Below are 23,397 nucleotides of genomic sequence, written 5' to 3'. Positions count from 1 at the left end.
AGTCCCTCTAGCAATGAAGGGCAAAATTCCATTAGTCTTCTTAATTACCTGTTGTATCTGTAAACCACGTTTTTGTAATTCATGCACAAGGACACCCAGATCCCTCTGCACAGCAGCATGCTGCATTTTTTTTTACCTTTTAAACAATAGTCCATTTTGCTGTTATTCCTACCAAAATGGATGATCTCACATTTACCAACATTGTACTCCACCTGCCAAATCCTTGCCTACACACTTAAGCTACCTATATCCCTTCACAGACTTTCAGTGTCCTCTGCACACTTTGCTCTATCACTCATCTCCTAGTGTCATCTGCAAACTTCGGCACACCACACTTAGCCCCCAATACCAAATCATCTATGTAAAGTATAAATAATCGTGGTCCCAATACTGATCACTGAGGCATGCTGCTAGTCATTGATTGCCAACCAGAAAAAGATCCCTTTACCCTGCTCTTTGCTTTCTGTTAGATGACCAATCCTTTATCCATATTAGTACTGAATTATATTACCTGTAATTCTGCTCACCTTTATCTTATGCAGCAGTCTTTTCCCCCACCTTGTTGAACATCTTCTGGAAATCTAGATACACCACTTCTACCATTGTCCACCGTGTTCATAATGTCCTCAAAGAACTCCATTAAATTAGTTAAACATGACTTGCCATTCCTGAACCAATGCTGCATCTTCCCAATGGGACAATTGCAATCCAGGTGTCTCACTATTTCTTCCTTGATTTCTTCCAAAGATGTGCAAGTTTAAGTTGATTGGCTATGCTAAATTGACCCTAATATCAGGAGGATTAGCAGGGTAAATGTGTGAGGTTATGGGAATTGGGCCTGGATGGGATTGTGGTCAGTGCAGACTTGATGGGCCGAATAGCCTCCTTCTGCAGCATAAGGATTCTATGATTCTTCTATGATAGATTCAAGCATTTTCTCCACTATCGAAGTTAAGCTAACCAGCCTATTGTCTACCGCCTATTTTAAACAGTGGCATCATATTTGCTGCTTTCCAATCTTCTAGAACTGGTCAAGGGTCCAGCAAATGTTGATAAATTACCACTAGTGCATTTGCTATTCCCCCACCATCTCTTTTAGTACCCTGGGATGCATTCCATCAGGGCCAGGAGACTTGTCTACCTTTAGCCCCCATTAGCTTGCCCAACGTGACCTCTTTAGTGATATGATCATTTCTAGGCCCTCACCTGCTGTAACTGCCTTGTCATCAATTTTTGGCATGTTATTTGCGTCTTCCACTGTGAACACTGCCAAAAATACCTGCCTTGGCCATTTCTTCATTTCCCGTTATTATAACCCCTTTATCATCCTCTAAAGGACCAATGTTTACCTTAGCCCCTCTTTTTCATTTTATATATTTGTAGAAACTTTTGCCAACAGTTTTTATATTCTGAGTTAGTTTACTCTCATAATCTATCTTACTTTATAGCTTTTTTCATGGCTTTCTGTTGACATAGAACATAGAACATAGAAAAACTACATCACAAACAGGCCCTTCGGCCCACACATTGCATTGATCATATCAAAGAACAAAGAACAAAGAACAACCCAGCACAGGAAACAGGCCCTTCGGCCCAACGAGCCCACGCCGCCATCTTAACAAAGCATCTTCTTACACCTACCTTGCCCCGTGTGTATGTGAATGGTACCCCTATTGTAACCAGATTCAGAGGAGAATAGTGTAGGGACAATTTGGTACACCAATCAGCCTAACAGCACATCTTTGGGGTGTGGGAGGAAACCGGAGCACCCGGAGGAAACCCCTACAACCACAGGGAGAATGCACAAACTCCCACAGACACTGGCCCAAATCCATGTATCTGCACAGCTAGCAGTGATAGTCACTGAGCTGTTGTGGTGTCCATCTGCTGGTCTAGGTTTAACACACACAACGATGCGAAGTATTAGGCCACTCTTGAAACATCCAAGAGCAGCCCACACACGACCCACCGTGTGCATGCCCCTCGTTAGACAACAAGGTGGACCGACACACCTGCAGATTAAAAGAGACAAAACATTAACATGTAGCATTTCATTTCCAGTATCGTCCCGAGGCTCTGACCCTTTTTGAAATCGTGTCCTATAACCCTCCATCCCTGTTTCACTCATGTGCCTATCTAAGTAAACCTTAAACAAGTCCAGCGTGCCTGCCTCCACCACCTTACTTGGTAGTGCATTCCATACCCCCACGACCCTCTGTGTGAAAAACCTCCCTCTAGCATCCAAATTATACTTCTCCCCCCTCACCCTTGGCTCATGACCCCTCGTGATATTTATCTCCAATCTAGGAAAAAGCCTGCCACTGTTGACTCTATCTATACCCTTCATTATTTTATACACCTCTATCAGATCCCCCCTTAATCTCTGTCTTTCTAAGGAGAAGATCCCCAGTTTACCCAATCTTTCCTCATAACCCAGTCCTTCCATACCAGGCAGCATCCTGGTAAACCTCCTCTGCACTCTCTCCAGGGTCTCCACGTCCTTCCGGTAGTAAGGTGACCAGAACTGGATGCAGTACTCCAAATGCGGTCTAACCAACATTCTGTACAACTGAAACATTAGACGCCAGCTCTTAAACTCTATACCCCTTCCTATAAAGGCTAGCATTCCATAAGCTTTCTTCACAACCTTCTCCACCTCGGTTGCCACCTTCAGAGACTTGTGCACTTGCACTCCCAAGTCCCTCTGCATTTCTATACTCTTAATTGGTCTACCTTTTATCATGTAACTCCTCCCTGCATTATTCCTGCCAAAATGCATCACCTCACATTTGTCAGGATTAAATTCCATCTGCCACCTATCTGCCCAGTATACCAGCCTATCTATATCCTGCTGTGTCACCTGACAATCCTCCTCGCTATCTGCCAAGCCTGCCATCGTGGTGTCATCTGCAAACTTGCTGATCACACCATGTACGCCCTCTTCCAAGTCGTTTATATATAATACGAAGAGAAGAGGTCCCAGTACTGAGCCCTACTAGGCTTACCTATAACCCTCAATCCTATCAAATCCCACGTACTCATCCAGAAGTCTCTTAAAAGACCCTAACGAATTCACCTCCACCACCACCGACGGCAGCCGATTCCACTCACCCACCACCCCCTGAGTGAAAAACTTACCCCGACATCTCCTCTGTACCAACTCCCCAGCACCTTAAACCTGCGTCCTCTCGTAGCGACCATTTCAGCCCTGGGAAATAGCCCGATCGATACCTCTCAACATCTTATAAACCTCTATCAGGTCACCTCTCATCCTTTGTCTCTCCAGGGAGAAAAGACCGAGTTCCCTCAACCGATCTTCATAAGGCATGCCTCCCAATCCAGGCAACATCCTTGTAAATCTCCTCTGCACCCTCTCAATAGCTTCCACATCTTTCTTGAAATGAGGTGACCTTTAAAGCTTTGCCAATCCTTTACTTTCCCACTAAACTTAGCTATTTTGGATGCTTTTTCTTTCAATTTGATACTCTCCTTTATTTCCTTTGATACCCATGACTGATTATCTCTTTTTCTACAGTCCTTCTTATCACTGGTATATACTTTTTCTGAGCACTGTGAAAAATTACTTTGAAAGTCCTGCACTGTTCCTTAATTGTCTCACTACAAAGTTTTTGTTCCTTGTCTATCTTAGGCAACTCCTCCCTCATCCCATTGTTGGCTCCTTTGTTTAAACACAAGACACTGGTAATGGATTTGACTTTCTCACGCTCCATCTGTATTTTAAATTCAACCATACTGTGATCACTCCTTCTGAGAGGATCCCAAACTGTGAGATCATTAATTATTTCTGTCTCATTACACAAGACCAGATCTCAGATAGCTTGCTGCCTCATAGTTGCCATGTCATATTTTTTGAGGAATATATTCTATGAACTCCTTCTCAAGGCTGCCTTGACCAACCTGGTTTGACCAATCGACATGCAGATTTAAATTCCCCATAATAATTGCCATACCATTTTTACATACATTGGTTATTTTTTTGTTTATTGCTTGCTCCACCATGATGTTATTATTCAGCAGCCTATAGGCATGATCTATCAGTGTTTTTTTTCTCCTTACTACTTCTAATTTCCACCCAAATGGATTCAGTGTTTTTCTCCATAGAACCTATTATCATCTCTTACTACTGACCTGATGTCATCCTTAAATATCAGAACTACACCATCTCCCTTACCTTCCTATCTTTCCGAATAGTCTGACAGCCTGGATATTTAACTCCCAGTCATCACCATCCTGCAACTATGTCTCTGTCATAGTCACTAAATCATATTCATTTGCAATGATTTGTGCTGTCAACTCACCTACCTTGTTTTGAATGCCATGAGCATTCAGGTTAAGTGCCCCTGTGCTAGTTTCTGTACCTTCATTTTGAATCCTAACACCTCCATTGATAACAACTCCTGAGTTTTCCTTCCTTTCAACTTTTTCCTAATTTTCAATGTAGATAAAACTTCCCATTAAAACTATGAGAAGTATAATGGTTATTCTTCTCTTCTCCCCCAACTTGTTATGATTTGTAACTGTTATGACAAAGAGTAGACTCAATGAGGGGGAGCCAGTGGGTGTAGTTTATTTTGATGTTCAGAAAACTCACAGCAAAGTCCCACATAAGAGACAAGTATGTAAAATTAAAGAACATGGGATTGGGGATAGTGCATTGAAATGGATAGAAAATAGTTGGCAGACAGGAAACAAAGAATAGGAATAAACAGATCTTTTTCCAAATGGTGGGCAGTGACTAGTGGGGTACTGCAGGGCTCGGTGCTAGGACCCTTGGTAATCATGATGGATATTAATGATTTGGATGAGGGAATTAAATGTAATATCTCCAAATTTGCAAATGACAAAGAGTTGGATTGGGGGGTGAGCTGTGAGGAACATGCTGAGATATTTCAGCGTGATTTGGACAAGCTGAGTTAGAACATAGAACACAGAACATTACAGCACAGTACAGGCCCTTCGGCCCTCAATGTTGTGCCGAGCTATGTCCAATCCCAAGATTGTATCCCACTCCCTATAATTCTGGAGTGCTCCATATGCCTAACCAATAACCGCTTGAAAGTTCCTAAAGTGTCCGACTCCACTATCATTGCAGGCAGCCTATTCCACACCCCAACCACTCTCTGAGTGAAGAATCTACCTCGGACATCCCGCCTATATCTCCCACCATGAACCTTATAGTTATGCCCCCTAGTAACAGCTACATCCACCTGAGGAAATAATCTCTGCACATACATTCTATCAATCCCTGTCATCATCTTATAAACCTCTACTAAGTCACCTCTCATCCTCCTCCTCTCCAAAGAGAAAAGTCCCAGCTCCCTCAACCTTTCCTCATAAGACCTACCCTCCAAACCAGGCAGCATCCTGGTAAATCTCCTCTGCATGCTCTCCAATGCTTCCACATCCTTCTTATAGCGAGGTGACCAGAACTACACACAATATTCCAAATGTGGTCTCACCAACGTCCAGTGTAGTTGCAGCACAACCCCACAGCTCTGAAACTCAAACCCCCTGTTAATAAACGCTAACACACTATAAGTCTTCATCATGACTCTATCCACTTGAGTGGCAACCTTCAGAGATCTATGGATATGAACCCCAAGATCTCTCTGTTCCTCCACATTCCTGAGAACCCTGCCGTTGACCCTGTAATCTGCATTCAAGCTTGTCCTACAAAATGAATCACCTCACACTTATCAGGGTTAAACTCCATCTGCCACTTTTCAGCCCAGCTCTGCATCCTATCGATGTCTATTTGCAGCCTGCAAGAGCCCTCCACCTCATCCACTACTCCACCAATCTTGGTGTCATCAGCAAATTTACTAACCCACCCTTCAGTCCCTTCTTCCAAGTCATTGATAAAAATCACAAATAACAGAGGACCCAGCACTGATTCCTGTGGTACACTGCTGGTAACTGGCCTCCAGTCTGAAAATTTTCCTTCCACCACCAACTTCTGAAAGTGAGGGAAATGCATGGCAGATGCAATATCATGTATGCAAATGTGTGGTTATGCACTTTGGTAGCAATAACGGGAAGGCAGATTACTATCTGAATGGCTATAAATTAAGAGAGGGAATATGCAATTAGACCTGGGTGTCCTTGTACACCAGTCACTGAAGGCAAGCATGCAGGTGCAGCAGGCGAAAGAAAATGTGCCCAGATAGAACAATGGTTAGCACTGCTGCCTCACAGTGCCAGAGACCTGGGTTCAATTCCAGCCCTGGGTGACTGTGTGCTGTTTTGCACCTTCTTCCCATGTCTGCAAGGGTTTCCTCTGTGTGCTCCGGTTTCCTCCCACAGTCCCAAGATGTACAGTTAGGTGCTTTGGCCATGTTAAATTGCCCCTCAGTGTCCTAAGATGTATAGGTTAGGGGGATTAGAGGGTAAATATGTGAGGTTACGGGAATAGGGGCTGGATAAGATGTCCTGCTGGAGAGCTGGTGCAGACTCAGTGGGCCAAATTGCCTTGTTCTGCACAGCAGGGATTCTATTCTATTCTATGATATGTTGGCCTTCATAGCGAGAGGATTCAAACACAGGAGCAGGGTGTCTTGCTGTAGAAATACAGGGCCTTAGTGAGGCCACACCTGGAATATTGTGTGCAGTTTTGGTCTCCTTACATGAGGAAGGATGTTCTTGTGATGGAAGGGATGCAGTGAAGGTTTATCAAAGAACAAAGAACAACCCAGCACGAGAAACAGGCCCTTCGGCCCAATGAGCCCGCACCGCCATCTTAACAAAGCGTTTTCCTACACCTACCTTAGGCTGATTCTTGTGATGATGGGACCGACATATGAGAAGAGATTGAGCCGGTTAGGATTATATTTGCTGAAATTCAGAAGAATTATGGGGAGAGAAATCTATAAAATTGTAACTGGACTAGACAGGGGTGGATGCAGGAAGGATGTTGCTGGAGGCTGGTGTGTCCAGAACCAGGTGTCACTGTCTGGGGATACAGGACAGAGATGAGGGGAAATTTCTTTAACCAGGAGAGTGGTGAGCCTGTGGAAATCTCTACCATAGAAAGTAATTGTGGCAAAAAAATTCTCTTTTTTTCAAGAAGGAGTTACATATAGCTGTTGGGGCTTAAGGGATTAAAGGATATGGGGGGAAAGCAAGAACACGTTATTGAGTCGGATGATCAACCATGATCATAATGAATGGTGGAGCAAGCCTGAAGTACTGAATGGCCTACTCCTGCTCTTATTTTTACATATTTCAATTTAATTTTTAGTTGTAATTGATCTGAGGTCTTCTCATTGACCATTACTACATGAGTACTCTTGCCTGCCTGACTTGCAGTCACTTCCTCCTATCCCTGACTGTTGACTGATGTTCTGCTTAACCTAAGGCGAGTGACTATCTCCTGAAAAGAAGTAACTGGGTAACTGTCCCCCTCTCTGATCTTCGCAATGTCCACAGCTCAGCCTCCAGCTCAGAAACTTGGAGCTGCATTTGCCTAAGGCAATTTATTGTTTGGGATTACAGTGCATTCCACACATTCCAACACACTGCAGTGACTGCACACCACCAGCCCTGTCATTTCTGTCCAAGTGCATCTGTTCAATTGTCACTCAGTGAATCAGAAATTTGTACCTCTTCTGAAGCAGATATCTGTATAGTTTATATATCCAGTTTGAGAAATTAGTAAATGCAATTCAACAAGTTTCTTCGAAGAATAAAATATTAAATATTCAAACAATGTGCCAACAAGAATTTAAAGTTGCCACTGACATAAAACTGACATTGCATGATAGAATTTGCTAGGCCTGCACTTCCATTGATTTCTAATGAAATCATTCAATCTCTACAGTTCCACATCACTTCTAAGTCTTTTGACCAAGATCAAACATGAGAGCAGTGTAATACTGTTTGTGTCAGTTTGGGTCTGGTGTGTCCCTTTTCTGGGGACCATGGTTTGAATTGATATTTGATGCAAGGCGATGCTTGCCCATTCACTCCATACATTGGGTCAGTAACTCTGAGAAAGGGACAATTTATAAAAATAATTCTAACTAGTTAAAGGATATCCCCATGTTACAGACTATGGGCCAGATCCGACTTAGAAATCCTCTTCCAGGCACTCCCATATGCACTCAGCCGTCTCCAGTCCCATTCGCACTGTGGGCGGGGCTTAACGCAGCTGAAACAAATGGAGCTCTGAACTGCACGTACACAGTAGGAAAAAGATTTGAAAAAGCGTGCCCGTGTCAGATTGCTTCTGGGCCACAGAAAGCGGAGAAAGTGGCTCGGGAGCGATGGCCCCCACTGACATCACTGTGCCCCTTATCCACCTCCCCAATACCCATACACATCACTGTCCTTCTTATCAACCCCCACACTACCCAGACTGATTGCTATCCATGCCCCCCTTCCCCACTGATCGACGGCACAGTGGTAGCAGAACCCCCTGCCTGCCCTACACCCCCACCAGAGATCTGTCTGCCCTCCCGTGAGAGATTCATCTTCTCACACCCCCCCCACCGCCGCCAGAGATCCATCTGTCCTCCCCATGCCTGAGATACATATTACCCATCTCCCTCCTCCCGCCTCTCCCCATAATGATCTGGCCTCACTCATCACCCCCCAGAGAATGGTCTGGCCTCAGCCACCCCACCTCCAGACAATGATCTGGCGTCACTCATTCCCCACCCCCCCGAGAATGGTCTGGCCTCACTCACCCTCCTCCCTAGAGGAACATCTGACCTGTCTTCTCCTCCCTCCCCACCAAATAACGATCAGCCCACCTCCTCCTCCCTCCCCCCACCACTGATTTGAATCAGGGAGCCGTTGGAAGCTCTGAACGTGCTCTTCAGCAGCTGGAACACCCGATTCAGACTTTTATTTAGCAGGTCCATTATGGTTCTGGATCGGCAAATGCAGTGGTAAAGGGGAAAATGCTGATAAAGTTGGGCAGGCAGTTCATTAATTCAATTTAAATGCATGCAAATGTATTTAAATTGCATTGTGCCTGTTTTGGGTTCGCTGCCATTCCCGGGTTTCAGTACAGTGGTTATCTGCACGAATGCAGGTGCAGATTGCGTTAATGGCCTCATACCCGACTTTACCACATTTTCGCACCTGAAAATGGACATGAGGCAATGGTAAAATAGGGCCCTATGTTTTGCCACCAGGCAAGTTTGAACTAGATTTTTACACAAGATTCAAAAAGAAAGAATTTCTCCTTATCTTCCAAACAGTTTTTACCCTGATAGAAAGTTCTTGTAGGTAGGTGCCAGCCAGGCTAAACTGCTGACCCCTTACCTCCCTCTTCCCCTTTAAGGCATTTCTTAAAACCTACTTCTGTGTGCAAGAATTTGATCACACCTCTAAATGTTTCCTTAGATGATCTGGTATCAAATTTTGTTTGATCATGTTCTATAAAGTGTCTTGAGATACTTTCCTATATTCAAGCTGCTTTATAAATTTATTGTTATAAAGTATCATAGGCTTTTTAATCTCTTCTGAACCCTTCCCCATTGTTATTTCTGAATAGGGACAATAAAATGCAATGAAAGTAAAATTAATTATGAAACATTTTTACTATTGACAGATAACTTCAAACCAGGCCACTGAAGTAATTGACCCAAGTGTTGAGATCACTCTACCCAAGGAAGTGAAGAATGGATTGCACTCTCCGATATTCAATATTGTCATTGCAGTGTACAAAGTACCGGCTTCGTTTCTGGTAATTCTATCGACACGAATTGACTGCTGTCATTTGTCGTGCAGGTTCAAAGGGTCGAATGGCCTACTCCTGCATCTATTTTCTACATTTCTATATTTATATTGGGGATGAAGTGGTGAGGTAGAATTCCTCTAAATATTTGTCTTTGAGCCTGACATCTTGCAACATACAAAGATTATGTTAGAAACTAGGAGGGATGAATACCATTTCAAAACAGGTGGCAGCAGCTCAACAGCTTCAATGAAATGCAAAATTACAGAGGTGGAAAATGGAGACTTCATCTGATGCCATCAGCTTCTCATTAGTTGGATGAGGTTAAAATTGCATCCAAGCTAATTCAGGGGGAATGTCAGATTGATGACCTGTGTGGCTGAGGACGTTCCAGAGATAAGGCTAGGCAGTGAGATTGAGTGTCTTGGCCGAGAAGAAGATTTCAACAGGTTGGTTCGATAGGCAGATAAATGGCGGATAGAATTTAATCCTGAAAAGTGTGAAGTGCAATCTCTCCTCGTAAGCTCACCCCCTCATTTCCGGTATCAACCTGGTGAACCTTCTCTGCACTCCTTCCAAGACCAATATATCCTTTTGCAAATAAGGGGACCAAAACTGCACACAGCACTCCAGTTGCGGCCTCACCAGTACCCTGTACAGTTGCAGCAAGACCTCCCTGCTTTTATATTCTATCCCCCTCGCTATAAAGGCCAACATTCCATTCGCCTTCTTGATCGCCTGCTGCACCTGCAGACTGAGTTTTGCACTGTAGCATGCTTCAGTTTTTCACCCTTTAAAGAATAATCCCTCCTGCTATTATTTCTACCAAAGTGGACAACCTCACATTTGCTAACTCTACCTGCCAGGTCCTCTCCCACTCACTCAGCCTATCCAAATCTCTCTGCAGGCTTTCCGTGCCCTCCACGCAATTCGCTTTTCCACTCATCTTTGTGTCATCAGCAAATTTTGTTACCCTACACTCAGCCCCTGCCTCCAGATCGTCTATGGAAATGGTAAACGGTTGAGGCCCCAGCACGATCCCTGCAGCACTCCACCAGTCACCAACTGTCAACCAGAAAAGCATGATGTGGATATGCCGGCGTTGGACTGGGGTAAACACAGATAAAAGTCTGACAACACCAGGTTTCAGTCCAACCGATTTTACTATCAAATAAATCGGTTGGACTGAAACCTGGTGTTGTCAGACTTTTTACTGTGTTAACCAGAAAAGCACCCATTGATTCCAACACTCTGCTTCCTGTTAGATAACCAATCCTCAATCCACGCTAACACTTTACCTTCTGCAGCAACCTTTTGTGAGGTACCTTATCGACTGCCTTCTGGAAATCTAAAAACACCACGTCCACCAGTTCCCCTCTGTCTACCGCACTATTCACATCCTCACAGAAATCCAATAGATTTGTTAAACACGACTTCACCTTCACGAATCTGTGCTGCGTCTGCTTGATCAAGCTGTTCTTTTCTAGGTGTCTTGCTATTTTTTCTTTGATAATGGATTCTAGCATTTTTCCAACTACGGACGTTAAGCTAACCGGCCTATAATCAGCCTCACAAAAGGTTGCTTCAGAAGGTTAGGGGGCATGGAGTTGGGGGTAAGATGTTAGCTTGTATAGGGGATTGGTTGTCTTATAGGAAGCAGAGAGTTGGTATCAATGGGTGCTATTCTGATTGGCGGTTGGTGACTAGTGGAGTGCCACAGGGATTGGTGCTGGGGCCTCAGCTATTTACCATTTATATAGATGATCTGGAGGAGGGGGCTGAGTGTATGGTGATGAAATTTGCTGATGACACGAAGATGAGTGGAAAAGCAAATTGCGTGGAGGGTGTGGAAAGTCTACAGAGGGATCTGGATAGACTGAGTGAGTGGGCGAGTACCTGGCAGATGGAGTACAATGTTAGCAAGTGTGAGTTTATCCACTTTGGCCGGAATAATAGTAGGAGGGATTACTATTTAAAGGGCGAAAAACTGCAGCATGCTACGGTGCAGAGGGACCTGGGGGTCCTTGTGCATGAATCGCAAAAACCCAGCCTGCAGGTGCAGCAGGTGGTCAGGAAGGCGAATGGGATGCTGGCCTTTATAGCGAAGGGGATTGAATATAAAAGTAGGGAGGTCTTGCTGCAGCTGTATAGGGCATTGGTGAGGCTGCAGCTGGAGTACTGTGTGCAGTTTTGGTTGCCGCACTTGCGCAAGGATATTTTGGCCTTGGAGGGAGTGCAGAGGAGGTTCACTAGGCTGATACCGGAGATGAGGGGATTGGACTATGAAGAGAGACTAAATAGGCTAGGTCTGTACTTGTTGAAGTTTAGAAGGATGAGGGGGGATCTTATAGAGACATGTAAGATAATGAAAGGGATGGATAGGGTAGAGTAGAGAGATTCTTCCCACTTAGAAAGGATAGCAGGACTAGAGGGCACAGCCTCAAGATAAGGGGAGGGAGCAGTTTAGATCGGAGTTGAGGAGGAACTTCTTCACTCAAAGGGTGGTGAATCTCTGGAATTCTCTGCCCGTTGAAGTGGTGGAGGCTGCCTCGCTAAATATATTTAAGTCATGGGTAGATAGGTTTTTGATAGACAGGGGAATTAAGGGTTATAGGGAGAGAGTGGGAAAGTGGAACTGATCCACTTCAGATCAACCATGATCTTATTGAATGGTGGGGCAGGCTCGAGGGGCTAGATGGCCTACTCCTGCTCCTATTTCTTATGTTCTTAATTCCCTGCCTTTTGTCTGCTATCTTTTTTAAACAGCAGCGTTAGTGTGAGTGGGTGAAACAACCACTACGGACTCAGGGTGAAGTTCAGTAATGGCACAGCTTTATTTTCGTTTACGTTGACGGAGAAGCGCGGTCAGGACATACAATCGGACTGTCCCGAAAGCGCTCTGCCCGCCCCTCGCAGCAGGCTATAGTTATACCTGAACTTTGATGCAGTATGCGATTCAAATGCTAATATTTTATGTACAGTATTCAACCTTAGCCATCCTGTTTCGATGTTTTCAAGCGTTGAGGAAATTGTTTTAGGTGTGTGTTAATTGTTTTGTCTGATTGGTTATTTAATAGTCTAGAATCTCCGGGGTTTGAATCATAGGTGTGTCATTGATCTCAAAAGAGGTTTTGAGGGGCCAGGAATGTTTCCTTAGCCATGTTAATTTTAGGTGTCTCCATGGGTTGTTTGACTGTTTTAAAGGTGCTGATTTTGATGGTGTGGCGATTTAGTTCCTGTAGGTGCCATCCTGTCCAGCTTCCCTTGTGTCCTAGCCCTCATTACATAGAACATAGAACATAGAACATTACAGTGCAGAACAGGCCTCACTATCCACCCTATCTAAACCACTCTTGCCTACTGATCCGTGTCTGTTACTTTGTGATTTTTAGTGGAGAGGCTCTGAATGTAACTTTAGTCTGCTTCCATTTTGTGTGCCCAATTTCATAAAATTTGTTGTCCGATAACAGCAGCGTAACATTAGCTGTTTTCCAATCCTCCGGCCCTTCCCCAGAGTCCAGCGAATTTTGATAAATAATTACTAAGGCATCTGCTATTACTTCTGCCATTTCTTTCAGAACCCTGGGATGCATTCCATCCGGTCCCGGGGACTTGTCTACCTTCAGTCCCATTAGTCTATCAAGCACTACCTCTCTAGTAACAGTAATTGTATGAAGGACCTCATCTCCTACCGACCCTCTATCTTTACTATTCGGTAATCTATTTGTGTCCTCCTCCCTGAAGACCGACACAAAAAACTTATTTAAAGTCTCAGCCACTTCCTCTTTACCCACCATTAAATCCCCCCTCTCGTCCTCCAAAGGTCCAACATTCACTCTAGCCACTCTCTTCCTCTTTATATATTTGTAAAACCTTTTACTATCATTTTTTACATTTAGAGCTAGTTTAGCTTCATACTCTATCTTTCCTTTCTTTATCGCTTTCTTAGTCATTCTTTGTTGTTTTTTAAATCTTTCCCAATCGTCTAATTCTGTACTATTTTTAGCCGCTCTGTACACATCGGCTTTTAATTTAATACTCTCCTTTATTTCCTTCGATATCCACGGCTAGCTATCCCTTTTCTGACAGTCCTTCTTTACCATTGGAATATATTTCTGCTGGATACTGAAAAATATCTCCTTAAAAATCCTCCACTGTTCCTCAGCTGTCCTACCAATCAGTCTGCGCCCCCAATCTACATTAGCCAATTCCACCCTCGTCCTATCGTACTCCCCTCTGTTCAAGCAGAGGACACTGGTTTGGGACACTACTTTCTCATCCTCCATCTGCATCAGAAATTCAACCATATTGTGATCACTCATCCCAAAAGGATCCCTCACAAGAAGGTCCCTAATTCTACCTGCCTCGTTACACAGTACCAGATCTAAGATAACTCGCTCCCTTGTAAGTTCCGTTACATACTGTTCAAGGAAACTATCCTGACAGCACTCCAAGAACTCTTCCTCAAGCCCACCGCGTCCGACTTGAGTCAACCAATCAATATGCAGATTAAAATCCCCCATAATTATCGCCTTTCCATTTCTGCACACATCAATTATTTGCTTGTTTATAGCCCGACCCACCTCAAAGTTATTATTTGGGGGCCTATAGACCACACCCACCAGTGACTTTCTCCCCTTACTATTTCTTATCTCCACCCGCAATGATTCCACGTTTTGCTCCTTGGAGCCTATATCTTCTCTTACTACTGCCCTGATATTATCCTTTATTAACAGAGCTGCCCCACCTCCTTTTTCCTCCTGTCTATCCTTCCTAAATGTCTGATACCCCTGGATATTCAGTTCCCAGTCCCGGTCACCCTGCAACCATGTTTCCGTAATGGCCACTAGATCATTCTCATTTGTGCTGATTTGTGCCATCTGCTCATTCACTTTGTTCCGATTGCTTCGTGCATTCAGGTAAAGTGTCTTTATGCCAGCCTTTATCTGGACCTTATTTGTGGAAACACGACTAACCTCTCTCATGCCCCCTACTCCTTTAATTAGTGGAATGTCCTCAACATTAACCTGCACTCGTACCTTCTCCTTTACTTTAGATTTTATAACTTCCCTCACCGCTGCACCCTCCCCGCCCCCACCACTAATTAGTTTAAAGCCCTATCTACAGTCTTAGTTATACGATTCGCCAGGACTCTGGTCCCAGCATGATTCAGACGAAGACCATCCCATCTGAACAGCTCCCATCTGCCCCAATACTGGTGCCAATGCCCCATAAATTCGAACCCATTCCTCCCACACCAATCCTTGAGCGACACGTTCATCTCCTTAATCCTATTTACCCTGCACCAATTTGCACATGGTCCGGGTGGTAATCCAGAGATAACCACCTTGTTGGTTCTGTTTTTTAATTTGGTTCCCAGATTATCATACTCCCTCTGCAGATCCTTGGTTCCTATTTTGCCTATGTCATTGGCACCTACATGAACGACAACGACCGGATTCTCACCCTCCCACTCCAGGTTCCTCTGCAGCCCAGATGAGACATCTTGCACCTGAGCAATAGGCAGGCAACGCACCCTTCTGTATTCTTTATCCACATCACACAAGACAGTGTCTATGCCCCTAACTACACTATCCCCAATTACCACTACGTTTCTCTTTACTTCTTCTGCTTTGACCTCTCCCTGCACCACTGTACCGTGGGCAGTTTGCTCATCAACCTTGCAGTCCTCGTTCTTGTCCACGCTGGGAGCAAGAATCTCAAACCTGTTGTGCAGATTCAGGGGCTGAGGCTTTTGGGTCTCCCCCTCCATCCTCCCCCACTCCCCTCCGTCCTCCCCCCACTCCCCTCCGTCCTCCCCCCACTCCCCTCCGTCCTCCCCCCACTCCCCTCCTTCTCCCCCAACTCCCCTCCCTCCCCTCAATAACCCCGTCTTGTTCCTGACCCCCATCCGAGTTTGTCAGTTTAGGGGGGTTGACTTTCTCTTGAAACACATTATCCAGGTAACACTCCCCCTCCCTGATTTGTCTCAGTGTCTGAAGCTCAGAGTTCAGCTTGTCTGCTTTGAGCTGGAGCTCTTCAAGCAACCAGCACTTACTGCAGACACGCTCACTGGGAATGACCTTGTGGTCCACCAGCTCCCACATCATGCAGAAACAGTACATCACATGTCCCTCCATCTCAGTCACCTAGTGTATTCTAGACCCAGTGAAGAATTTAAACTTAGCTCGCCCTTTCCGTCCAAGCCCTGTGAGCCAAAGCCCTTACAGCTCACACTCCGCTGCCCGCTCCCGACGCTGCCCGCTGTCTACTGCAACCCTCCTTTTATACTTTGCACGGTAAAAATCCCTTCCCAGAAGATCCCGCGGCCCACTTCCTGTTTAACTTTTAAAGCTGGATTTTCGTTAAAAAGCCCGCGCAAAACTTTACATAGACAATTGCTTACCTTCACTCTCTTTACCCTTCTCTCCATTCACTCCAATGAACAATGACACTAGGAATTTCTATGGAACAAAGTGTGCCTGTCCATAGATCTCTGAAGGGCATGTTAGTAGGGTGGTGAAAGAGGCATATGGGATGCTTGCCTTCATCAAGCGAGGTCTAGATTACAAAAGTAAGGAAGTCATGTTGGAGGTGTATAAAACTTTGTTGAGGCCACAGCTGGAATACTGTGTCCATTCTGGTCACCATATTATAGGATGCGATTGCACTGGAGGGGCTGCAGAGGAGATTAATCAGGATGCTGCCTTGGATAGAACATTTAAGCTATGAAGAAAGATTGTATCAACTTGGGTTGTTTTTGTTGGAGCAGAGAAGACTGAGGGACGACCTGATTGATGTGTACAAAATTATGAGAGTCATGGACAGAGTGGATAAGGAGCAGCTGGTCCCCTTAGTTGAAGGGTCAGTCATTGGGGAACACAAGTTCAAAGTGAGGGGCAGGAGGGCTGGGGTGATGTGACAAAAAACTGTTTTATCTCAAGGGTTTTATCTCAAGCACTAACACCATTTCTCACATACATGTTGCCTTTCTCACAATGCTCTCCCTCACATGTGCCCTTCTCTTATACACATAGTCTCTCTCACATACAGTCTCCCTCACACACATGCTCCCTCTCACACAAATGCTCTCTCACACACACGCTCTTTCTCACACACATGCTCTCCATCACACACATGCTCCCTCTCATGTTGTCTCTCACACAGACACTTGCTTTCACATACATTCTCTCTCACACACACTCTCCCCTCACAAACATGCTCTCCTTCACAAACTTTTCTCCCCCATATAAGCTTTCATCACGCACATGCTCTTCCTCAGACACACGCTCTCACTCACACCCATGCCCTCCCTCACACACATGCACTCTCTCAGACAAATTCTCTCTTTCACATTCTCCCCCTCACACACTTGCTGTCTCTCACACCAATGTTCCGTCTCACACACAGTCTCTCTGACACCTACCCTCTCCCTGTTTAACATGCACTCCCTCACCCTATGTCTCACACACATGCCATCCCTTGCACACAAGCCATCTCTCGCGCACATGCCATTTCGCATGCACCTGCCACTTCTCAAACACAAACACGGCAGTGGCATGGTGGCACAGTGGTTAGCACTGTTGCCTCACTGCACCAGGGACCTGTGTTCAATTCTGGCCTCGGGTCACTGTCTGTGTGGAGTTTGCCCTTTCGTCTCGTTTCTGCGTGGATTTTCTCCGGATGCTCTGGTTTCCTCCCACAGTCCAAAGATGTGGGGTTAGGCTGATTAGAACATAGAACATTACAGCGCACTAAAGGCCCTTCGGCCCTCGATGTTGCGCCGACCAGTGGAACCAATCTAATGACCCTCTAACCTAAACTATTCCAATGTTAGCCATATGCCTATCCACTGACCATTTGAACGCCCTTAAAGTTGGCGAGTCCACAACTGCTGCAGGCAGGGCATTCCACGCCCTTATTACCCTCTGAGTAAAGAACCTACCTCTGACATCCGTCCTATAATTATCACCCCTTAATTTAAAGCCATGTCCCCTTGTGTTAGCCGTCACCATCCGAAGAAAAAGGCTCTCACTGTCCACCCTATCTAACCCTCTGATCATCTTGTATGCCTCAATTAGGTCACCTCTTAACCTTCTTCTCTCTAACGAAAACAACCTCAAGTCCCTCAGCTTTTCCTCATAAGACCTTCCCACCATACCAGGCAACATCCTGGTAAACCTCCTCTGCACCCTTTCCAATGCTTCCACATCTTTCTAATAATGCGGCGACCAGAACTGTACACAATACTCCAAGTGCGGCTGCACCAGAGTTTTGTACAGTTGTAACATGATCTCTCAGCTCCGAAATTCAATCCCTCTACCAATAAAAGCTAACACACCGTACGCCTTCTTAACAACCTTGTCAACCTGGGTGCCAACTTTCAGGGATCTATGCACATGTACACCAAGATCTCTCTGCTTGTCGACACTACCAAGAGTCCTTCCATTAGCCCTATATTCTGTACTCCTGTTACTCTTACCAAAGTGAATCACCTCACACTTTTCTGCATTAAACTCCATTTGCCACCTCTCAGCCCAGCTCTGCAGCTTATCTATGTCCCTCTGCAAACTGTAACATCCATCCTCACTGTCTACAACTCCTCCAACTTTGGCATTGGCCATGCTAAATTGATCTTAGTGTCAGTGGGTGTTAGCAGGATAAATATGTGGGATTACGAGGGAGGAAGTGTTAGGGCTTTTAGGTAGCATTAAAACTGATAAATCTCCGGGGCCCGATGGCATTTATCCTAGGCTGTTTACGAAGGTGAGAGATGAAATTGCTGGGCCTCTGACGCAAATCTTTGTCACTTCTTTGGTCACAGGTGAGGTCCCAGAAGACTGGAGGATAGCGAACGTGGTACCGTTGTTTAAAAAGGGTAGGAGGGATAACCCTGGTAACTATAGGCCGGTGAGTTTAATGTCAGTGGTAGGCAAGTTGATGGAGAGGATTCTTAGGGATGGGATGTATGAGCATTTAGAGCGTTGCGATCTGATTAGGGATACGCAGCATGGCTTTGGTAAAGGGAAGTCTTGCCTTACAAATCTGGTAGAATTTTTTGAGGAGGTGACAAAAATGGTTGACGAAGGACAAGCTATTGATGTCATCTATATGGATTTCAGTAAGGCGTTTGACAAAGTCCCTCATGGTAGGTTGGTTGAAAAGATTAAGGCTCATGGGATACAAGGCCAGGTACCTAGATGGGTTGAGAACTGGCTTGCTCAGAGGAGACAGAGAGTAGTAGTGGAAGGGTCCTTTTCTAGCTGGAGGCCTGTCACTAGTGGTGTGCCACAGGGCTCAGTACTGGGACCTCTCCTTTTTGTAATATATATAAATGACTTGGAAGAGGGAGTAAGTGATGTGATCAGCAAATTTGCAGATGACACTAATATGGCTGGATTGGCGGGCAGTGAGGAGCAGTGTCTGGCAATACAACGGGATATTGATAGGCTGGTATATTGGGCAGATATATGGCAAATGGAGTTTAATCCTGATAAATGTGAGGTGATGTATTTTGGCCGGAATAATGTAGGGGGGAGTTATATGATAAAGGGTAGACCTATAAAGAGTATAGAAATGCAGCAGGACCTGGGGGTGCAAGTGCACAAGTCTTTGAAGGTGGCAGTACAAGTGGAGAAGGTTGTGAAGAAAGCTTATGGTATGTTAGCCTTTATAGGAAGGGGTTTAGAGTATAAGAGCTGGAGTTTAATGTTGCAGTTGTATAGAACGTTGGTTAGGCAGCATTTGGAGTACTGCGTCCAGTTCTGGTCACCTTACTTGCGGAAGGACGTGGAGACTCTGGAGAGAGTGCAGAGGAGGTTTACCAGGATGCTGCCTAGTATGGAAGGACTGGGTTATGAGGAAAGATTGAGCAAATTGGGGCTGTTTTCCCTTGAAAGACGGTGACTGAGGGGGGTTCTAATAGAGGTATATAAGATTATGAAGGGTATAGATAGAGTAAACAGTGGTAAGCTATTTCCTGTGTTAGAAATGCACATTACAAGGGGCCACGGGCTTAAGGTGAGGGGGGAGAGGTATAACACGGATATTAGAGGGAGGTTTTTCACACAGAGGATAGTGGGGGTATGGAAGGCTCTGCCGAGCAAGGTGGTGGAGGCAGGCACGCTGGAGTTGTTTAAGAGTTACTTAGACAGGCACATGAGTGGGTTGGAGATAGAGGGATATAGGAGATAGTTTTAAATAAGGTTCAGGAGCCTTGGGACGTCCCTGGTAATGTATAAGGATGTGGATGATACTAATGTTTTCCTCTTTTAATTCACAGGTGCTTCGGTCCGCCTTGTTGTCCAACGAGGGGCATACATGCGATGGGTCGTACGAGGGCTGCTCTTGGTTGTTTCGAGAGGAGTCTAGTGCTTCACATCGTTAGTGTACGCTTAAACTGGACCAGATGCTGGGCAACACGACAGCTCAGTGACTATCACTGTTTGCTGTGCAGACACATGGATTTGGGCCGGTGTCTGTGGGAGTTTGCACATTCTCCCCGTGCTTGCGTGGGTTTTCTCCGGGTGCTCCGGTTTCCTCCCACACCCCAAAGATGTGCTATTAGGCTGATTGGTGTAACAAATTGTCCCTAAATTAGTTTTCCGTCAATGTGGAATGCCATAAGCATAGATAGGGTCATGGGTGGAGGGGGGACTGGTAATGTTAAAATGACAGCGTGGGCTCGTTGGGCCAAAGGTCCTGTTTCCTGAGCTGTTTTGTTCTTTGTTCTTTGTATTATGGGAATAAGGTTTGGATGTGGCTGTGGTTGGTGCAGATTCGTTGGGTCAAATGGCCTCCTTCTGCACTGTACAATTCTATGATTCACACCACACACACACACACACACACACACACACACACACACACACACACACACACACACACACACACACACACACACACACACACACACACACACTCTGTCTCTCTCACACACACTCTGTCTCTCACATACACGCTCTCTCTCACACAGACACTTGCCCTCACACACATGCTCACCTGAATACCGGCTCTCTCTCACAGAAACGCCATCTCTCACTCACACACACACACTGTCTCTCATATTCATCCTCTCTCTCACATACTTGATCTCCCTCATGCACGAACTCTCACACGTTCTCTCTCTCAAACACACACTCTCTCTGACGCACACACTCTCCCTCACACACATGCTCTACTTCACACACACACTCTCTCTCAAATGTATGCACTACCTCACACACATGCTTTCTCTCACACACAAGCTCTCCCTCACACATGCACTCCCCATTAACGCACAATCTCTCTCACACACAAGCTCTCCCTCACACACTGTCTCTCACATACATGCCATCTCTCCCAAGCATGTCATCTCTTGCACAGATGCCATCTCTCGCATAGATGCCATTTCTCGCACACACACCATTTCTTGTAGACATGCCATCTCCCACACACAGGCCATCTCCCGCACACATGCCATCACTTACACATGCCCTCTCACGCACACGCTCTCTGTCACACACATGATCTCTCACACACAAGCTGTTTCTCACACATTATCTCAAACACACTGTCTCTTACACATGCCTTCTTCCTCACACACATGCCTTCTCGCTCACACACATGCCCTCCCTCACACACTTGCCCACCCTCACACACATGCCCACCCTCACACATGCTCTCTCTCAAATGCACGCACCCCTTCACATGCATGCTTTCTCTCACACAGAAGCTCCCCCTCACACATGCGCTGCCTGTCAACACACAATCTCTCTTACACACAAATTCTCTCTCACACACTAGCTCTCACACACATGCCATCTCTCATACACACGCCATCTCTCACACACACACCACCATCTCTCGCACACATGCTACCTCTTGCACACACGCCATCTCTTGTAGACATGCCATCTCCTACACACACGCCATCTCCCACACACACACCATTTTTCACACATGCCATTTCTCACACATGTTCTGGATCATACACATGCTCTCCTACATACACACCCTCACACTCACATATGCTCTCCATCGCATACATACCCTCTCTCACACATGTGCTCTCTCTCACACAGTCACTCTCTCATATACTCTCTCACAAATATTCTCTTTCACATACATAAGAACATAAGAACATAAGAAATAGGAGCAGGAATAGGCCATCCAGCCCTTCGAGCCTGCCCTGCCATTCAATAAGATCATGGCTGATCTGTCGTGGCTCAGTTCCACATTCCCGCCCTCTCCCCATAACCCTTAATCCCCTCGCTTATCAAAAACCCATCAACCCGCGTCTTAAAAATATTTAGCGAGGCAGCCTCCACCACCTCAACGGGCAGAGAATTCTAGAGATTCACCACCCTTTGAGTGAAGAAGTTCCTCCTCAACTCCGTTCTAAACCGCCCCCCCCTTTATCTTGAGGCTGTGCCCCCTAGTCCTACTGTCCTTTCTGAGCGGGAAGAGTCTCTCCACCTCTATCCTATCCATCCCATTCATCATCTTATATGAGATCTCCCCTCATTCTTCTAAACTCTAACGAGTACAAGCCTAGTTTATTCAGCCTCTCCTCATAGCTCAACCCCATCAACTCCGGTATCAGCCTAGTAAACCCCCTCTGCACTCCCTCCAAGGCCAAAATATCCTTGCGTAAGTACGGCGACCAAAACTGCACACAGAACTCCAGCTGCGGCCTCACCAATGCCCTATACAGCCGCAGCAAGACCTCCCTACTTTTATATTCAATCCCCCTCGCTATGAAGGCCAGCATCCCATTCGCCTTCCTGACCACCTGCTGCACCTGCAGGCTGGGTTTTTGCGACTCATGCACAAGGACCCCGAGGTCCCTCTGCACCGTCGCCTGCTGCAGTTTTTCGCCACGTAAGTAATAGTCCTTCCTACCATTATTCCTACCAAAGTGGACAACTTCACACTTGCCAACATTAAATTCCATTTGCCATTTCCTGGCCCATTCGCCCAGCCTATCTAGATCCTTCTGCAGACTCTCCACACCCTCCGCGCAATTTGCTGTTCCACCAATCTTGGTGTCATCAGCAAATTTCGACACCATACACTCGGCTCCCTCCTCCAGATCATCTATATAAATGGTAAATAGCTGAGGCCCCAGCACCGACCCCTGGGGCACTCCACTAGTCACCAACCGCCAATCTGAATAGCACCCATTGACCCCCACTCTCTGCCTCCTATTTGACAACCAATCCTCTATCCACAGTAACACCCTACCCCCAACTCCATGCCCCCTGACCTTCTGCAATAACCTCTTGTGAGGTACCTTGTCAAACGCCTTCTGAAAATCAAGAAAGACCACATCCACCGGCTCTCCTCTATCCACCGCCCTAGACACATCCTCATAGAACTCCAATAAATTTGTCAGACACGACTTCCCCTTAACGAGACTGTGCTGCGTCTGCTCTATCAAGCAATTCCCCTCAAGATGCCTCGCTATTTCCTCCTTGATGACGGATACACACATGCTCCCTCTCACCCACACTCTCTCTGAAACATGCCCTCGCCCTCATATGCACACTCTGTCACACACACGCTTTCTCTCACATGTGCTCACTCCCTCACTCGTGCTTTATTTCACTCACATGCTCGCCGTCACACACACATACACTCTCCCTCACCTACAGGCTCTCTTTCACACACAGACTCTTTCTCACATTATTTCTCTCTTTCACTCTTGTGCTTTC

The 23,397-nt window shown here is 45.7% G+C and overlaps 1 protein-coding gene across 1 annotated transcript in view; it reads left to right on the top strand.

The window, feature by feature from the left end:
• LOC145342431 (adhesion G-protein coupled receptor G2-like) overlaps nucleotides 1–23,397 on the top strand; it is a 110,677-nt gene that overhangs the window by 2,982 nt on the left and 84,298 nt on the right. Inside the window, exon 3 of the mRNA XM_080187993.1 lies at nucleotides 9,578–9,712. Coding sequence (XP_080044119.1) covers nucleotides 9,578–9,712 — 135 coding nt within the window. The remainder of the gene's footprint in view (nucleotides 1–9,577; nucleotides 9,713–23,397) is intronic.

This window comes from Carcharhinus amblyrhynchos, chromosome 4 (assembly GCF_965287045.1).
Source record: "Carcharhinus amblyrhynchos chromosome 4, sCarAmb.v2.hapA, whole genome shotgun sequence".
NCBI lineage: Eukaryota > Metazoa > Chordata > Chondrichthyes > Carcharhiniformes > Carcharhinidae > Carcharhinus > Carcharhinus amblyrhynchos.
This window is presented reverse-complemented; position numbering and strand designations above follow the sequence as displayed.